General features: G+C 41.6%; 1 protein-coding gene across 2 annotated transcripts in view; it reads left to right on the top strand.

The window, feature by feature from the left end:
* Window positions 1–253: 253 nt before the first annotated feature.
* SMPD4 (sphingomyelin phosphodiesterase 4) overlaps window positions 254–6,000 on the top strand; it is a 57,223-nt gene continuing 51,476 nt past the window's right edge. For both annotated transcript variants that reach the window (XM_077293585.1, XM_077293595.1), the window contains exons 1-5: window positions 254–408; window positions 2,043–2,129; window positions 3,228–3,370; window positions 3,464–3,539; window positions 4,641–4,749. In XM_077293585.1, the coding sequence (XP_077149700.1) occupies window positions 367–408; window positions 2,043–2,129; window positions 3,228–3,370; window positions 3,464–3,539; window positions 4,641–4,749 (457 nt within the window). In that variant the 5' untranslated portion in view covers window positions 254–366. The remainder of the gene's footprint in view (window positions 409–2,042; window positions 2,130–3,227; window positions 3,371–3,463; window positions 3,540–4,640; window positions 4,750–6,000) is intronic.

Below are 6,000 nucleotides of genomic sequence, written 5' to 3'. Positions count from 1 at the left end.
ATTGTGATGCTTTCTTATTGTTATTAAACCTGTAAAAAATGCTTTGAGAATATGAAGCTGCTGAATTAGAAACCATCTTTATCACTGTGATACAGCCAGCTGACTGACGGGAAACACATGCTTTCGGTCACTCGCAACTTCGGCAACGTCCCCTGTGACGCTGGCAGCGGTGAAGGATATTACAGCGCTGCGAAGTTTGGTCTTCAACAAAATGGCCGCCATGTTCTTACTCGTGAACCGGACTTTACTTTCGTTTTTCAATGTGAATAACCCCGCGACGCCGTGTGATGACGTCAGTCACTCGCGACCAGTAACTTTGCTGTCTGGCGCGGTGGTTGAACGGGGACTGTTGGCAATTGTGTGACCATGAGTCTCCCGGGAGGGAGTGCGCAGCCCAGCTACCTGCTGGTGAGTAGTGTGACGGCTCCCTCCGCCCGCCGCTCGTTCCCTTGTCCCAGCCGCCATAGGAGTCCTGATCACTTTGTGCCCGGGCTATAAATGGCTCCGCATGCGGCAGCAGATTGGTGACTACCACAAGTTCCCAGTGCATCCTATGATTGGGGGCGCTGTAGAGTCATTCTGCAGGAGCCTCGGTGACCATCACTAATGCTGCCATCATCCAGCTTTCATAGAGTCCTGAATGGCAATTTTGCATTTTCCAGGATCCCACAGTATTACTGCACAGTTTGGGAAATGTGCTGTTCAGGAGCATAGGAAAGCTGGGTGATAAGAGAACAGGTGCTGTAATGGTGACCGCTAGAAAGCTGAGGCCGTGTCCGCGCCTTCTTTTCTGTTGTTCTCCTTCTGACCAGGACTGCAGTAGAACTTCCCTTTAGCCAGCAAATCAATAAAGGAACCTGACAAATCCAATATAACTGGAGCAGAAGACCTGTCCGTTGACGGATCCATCATGCTGTAAATAAAGCCATCTGTTTGCCTTGTCTTATCGCAGACAATGGTGACATAATGCCAGTGTATTCTCGCTAGAGTGCTGCTCCAGATCCCTTAGACCTGAGGAGGCCGGTGTAGTTAATTGGAAAATCCATGCTAGAATGGCAGTAAAATCCTAAAGCTGGACCACCAAAGACTCCTTAATATTAGAGAATCTTTCACAAAGCCATTCTGACATGGATTTTTGCAGTAAGTACACCAGCCTCACAAGGTCTATTTAATATTGTATGCAGTTTGTATAGTAAACTCCGGGAGAAGTCCTCTAGGCTGCGGCTACATGGCAACTTTGGCTACGACACCTGTGGTGAGGTGACTCGGCTTCATCTCAAGTGAACGGGTCACATTGTGACCTTGAGAGTATGATGACTAGCAAGTCCCAAGAAGTCCAACCTCGTCAGGTTTTTGGCGCAGTAACTTCTGGGTCTCAATTCACTTGTATTGTGCTGTGATGTAGCAGCGGCACCAAGCGATCCTTGTATGCGTTCCATGTCGTGGGCAAAGTTGTCGTGTACGTTTTTGCGTTTTTTTTTTCTGCAGCAAAACTTGAGTGCTTGGCAGGAAAGAAGCTGCAGCAAAAACAAATGTCTTGCTGTTTTTTTTTTTTTTTGCAATGTTTTTGGTGCGTTTTTTCATCCTTTTTTCCATTCAATTCAATGATGAAAAACACTGAAAGAAGTGGTATGCTCTGTGTAAAAAATACCAAGCAAAGAACAAAACACTGATGACAAAAAAAACAATGTGTGTGCATGAGATTTCTGGAAGCTCATAGACATATCTGGTCCTGTAAAATACAGCTGAAATTTAGCATAAAAAAGCAGCAAAAACGTCTAGTGTGAACTTAGCCCAATAATACTCTTGAAGTCTGTCCCAATAATCAACAGCTCCACAGAAGATGATGATTGAAAAAAGTCCCAAAGAGTGGTGAGAAACACTGCTGCTTGGAGAATTAACAGCTGCCGTCTGTATCACTAGTAGCGTCATTACTGAAGTGCCCTTTAGACAGTGCAGAGGATTAGGCCATGTATTAGATTTAATAATAAGCGCATGCTGACTGTCACATTTCACATATTCTTTCGCTTTTTCCTACATAGGCTTCTCTGAAGGCTGACTGTATCAATAAACCCTTACCCCTCCGATGTCAAGACCTTATCAGAGTAATTGACGATTTTCCTGCAAAGGTACTATGTTCTGTTGTAAGCTGTGATAATAGCAGGCATTAGTGTTTGTGCCATATGTTCTCTTTCTTAGGATGGGTGCGGATGATCAGTAAACGCTGTGGGTTGGACGCTGTGTACTAGTGCAGCATCCAACCTGCATTGTCCAGATGTTACAGCATAGAGGATGGGATTTCAAGAAATCCCATGCCCACTATGCGACCAGAGACGCTTGCAGATAACCCGCGGAGACGGACATGCAGCGCGTCTTTCCAGACCGCATGGCTTCTCCACAGGATAAATATCACGCATACAATGTATTGAACGCGATAAGTCTGCACGGTTCAGTGAACACATGCGGATTTACCTGCGTTCAATAGACAGCAGCGCTTTGGACTCAGCAGACATGTGCAGCGTTCCACGTGCTGCCAATTTCTGAACATATGCACCTACCCTAAGGGCAGGTGCAGACAACTGAATTTTTAGTCCGAGTGTGAGCTGACAAAACATTGACTCACACTCAGACCAATGTTATTCTATGGGGCTCGGCACACATGTGATTTTTTTTTTCCCAGAGGAAAAAAACTCGCAACGTGCACGAGTTTTACTTGACCATGCAGACCAATGAGTCCGTAGAAGAAAACATCAGACCGCACTCAGATCACATCCAAGTGCGGTACGACTTGTAGATTTGAGAAAATGGAGACTTTTTTTTTTCTATCTTCTCATCCAAGAATATCAGGTCGAAGTGTGGTCCTCTTGGATGAAAGAAAATATGGTGGGTGAGACCCAAGCCTTTGGGTATAGGCACACGTACTGTGCTCATTTGCACAAGGAAAAATATTAGTGGAAATCCCAGATTACAGCGCCTGCCATGTGAGATTTCAACAAAATAAACATTTTGACATCCTTTCATTGTAAAATGGGGGACATCAGATGCCAATCAGCGAGTTAACCATTTGTAATTTTTTTTTTTTTTACAGTTAATTTGATTTACAGCAAAATGCACACTTGGATCTTTCTGCCATGTATGCAGCTACCTTTTATTTATCTACGCTGTATTATTCACAATGTGCATTTGTTTGTGTACAATTCAATCAGAATATATTTTTTTCATTAAAGGAACTGCATGCCATCTTTCCATGGCTAGTAGAGCAGGTGTTTGGCAGTCTGGATGGCAGCATTATGGGCTGGAACCTAAGATGCTTACAAGAGAAGACGACTCCACTGGAATTCCATACCACATTGTTTTTTTTAGATCCCGTGTGAGTCCATGTTGTTTGCGATCCATTTTCCTCTTTTTGAAAAATGGCTTGTTTTTCATGACAATGAACTGCTTTTTTCTTTTTATGATTTAGTGGTGCAATGATGAAACTAGTCTACAAACTACAAGCAGAGGAATACAGATATGATTTTCCTGTTTCATTCCTACCCGTAAGTAAGCCTTTATTTATTTGGTATGCAAGGGGGAAGTATGGTAGTTAAAGGGTTTAGAAAAAAAAAGTCCTTGCAACCAGGGCTTGCTATTTCCCCGATTCCACAGCACTGCCCCCTACTGAGCATGTATATAAAGTGCAGCACAGATTCATCTCTACTAAAAGCTGAGATCCTTAGATCAGGAACAGGACAGACATTTATAGAACATTTCATAACTTTCCCAAATTCTTATGAAAACATTCACGGCACAATCTGCATTGTACTGCTGTACCTAATTTATTATATAATTTTGGAGTCGGTCCATTTTATACCCACTCCACCAAAATGGGCCCCAGCTCTGACTCCACAGCCCTACTTGCAACAGGCAATTTACGAAGATAAAAAATATATCAAAATGTATGTTAATTTTCCTGGTATTTGTTTACTTGACCTGATGGGCTGGCATCACATACATCTCTGTTGTCCGTATTTTATTGTTTGTCGGGAGAAGCTACGTTTTTTTTTTCTTTTTAATACGTGAAAAACAGATGCAGCAAGGATTGCAAAAACTGACACATGGACCAAAAATGGATTGTGCACACTGAAAAAAGCACGGATTGTTTTCACATAGGGGAAAAAAAAATTGTGCGAAACGGACCTAACATTTAGTTTTGGCCACTTTGTGGAGATGGCATCACACTCCTCTTTAAAGAGGATCTGTCAGTGACATCTGTCCTAGGCAAACAAATGTACTGCAGGCGAGGGTAGTGTACAACCTTTCCAAGGACACCTGTTTCTTCTCCGTCTGGTTTTTCCTTGCTCTATAATTTATCATTTATTTTATATGAAATGGGATTCCCAAGTGCACTGGTGTGTATATCAATGCATTTGCAGTCCTCCACAGCAGAGACTCTGTTTCCATTGTCTGTAATGAAGCGGACATGGTATTGTCAAGAGTAGCAGAGGATTGCAAGCAAAGCTAATTTGCATATGTATGACAGACGAGTTTCAGAGCAAGGAAAGACCAGATAGCAAAGAAACGGGTATAGTTGGAAAGGTTTTACACTGCCCTAACCTAACAGATTCCATTTGTTTTAACTCGTAGTTTTCTTTTTCCAGGGCCCTGTACGTGCATCTATACAGGAGAGAGTCTTGCCTGAGTGTCCTTTCTATCATAACAAGATCCAGTTCCCGTCCGCTGGAGGACTTGGACTACATTTGTCTCTTAGTATCCTTTTTATTGCTACAGGAAGGTAAAAAAATATTATATAGATAGAGATATACATTTGTGGGCTATAGTAATACCTTTAGCCCTTGTGCAGTTTTCAGGAAGTGCTGGCAAAGTCAGTCTGCACCACACACTTCCTTTGGAAGCAATTTCCTACTCCTTATTGATTTCTAGGTATTACTTTGACTTACATAGAAGTCTATGAACTCAGTGGAGCTTATGCTGGAGATGTATAGCTGCACACAATAATCCATCCATGATTTGAGTGCTGAATACTAGTGATGTGGGCACTGCAGCTGAAGTCTCCTGTGTGATGATGGCCACTATGAGACTTTCTTCTTTAATGGTGCTATATTGAAGTGTAGAACAGCAATATACACATAGGCACCTGAAGAAAGCCTGCACTGTTCCTCCTCAAGTATCTTTTTATAATTTGCAATCTTTCTCTTATAATTGCATTGAGAGCCATTCTGACATGAATCCATTTTTGTGTTCTTTCAGCTGACAAGCTAGATATTAGTGTATTTAAAGTCATAGCAGGTTATTAATGAACGTGCAATCTTTTTCTAGCAGCAACTTACTGGCTTTCTACTATGTTGTGCTATGTATATATTTATATAATATGTGTGTGTGTGTGTGTATGTGTATATGTATATATATATATATATATATATATATATATATATATATATATATATATATATATATATATATATATAATACACACATATGTGTGTGTATGTATAACATTTTGTGTTTTTTTTTTTGTTACTGCTATTTTAGTTTCTGATCACTAGGCGGTGGGGGCTCATCTCATTTTGCTAATGGGCAACATGAATCCTAGTTATGCTCCAGCTGCTAGAACTTAATGTAGCACTTTCCAATCAGTAAATTTATCCTTGACATTTGAGGCAGAAGACCTATCGTGGTCCTCTGGCACAGTAGATTTCATGGGCATAGCATCTTTTTCAGGTGGATTCTTCCCAGAGTTCTCCTGAAAAAGCATCACAAAAGTCCCCTAAAAAATGACCATAATGTACTGCAATGTAAAATTGACAGCACTGTGCGCACATTTCATGTTATGTCACTTTTAAAAGCTTTAAGGTTCAGAAACCCCAAAGCGATGAAAAGATGTGACATGACCATCCTTGGGGCATATTCTCTTAGGAATTCACCCACTCCCTATGCTTAAAGAATATAAAGAAGCCATCGGCAGTTATTTTCAGGGCCGAGGGGTCTGTAAGCCAAACC

Source organism: Ranitomeya variabilis, chromosome 1 (genome assembly GCF_051348905.1).
Source record: "Ranitomeya variabilis isolate aRanVar5 chromosome 1, aRanVar5.hap1, whole genome shotgun sequence".
Taxonomy (NCBI): domain Eukaryota; kingdom Metazoa; phylum Chordata; class Amphibia; order Anura; family Dendrobatidae; genus Ranitomeya; species Ranitomeya variabilis.
The sequence above is the reverse complement of the archived record's forward strand: the minus strand, read 5'-3'. Positions and strand labels throughout refer to the sequence as shown.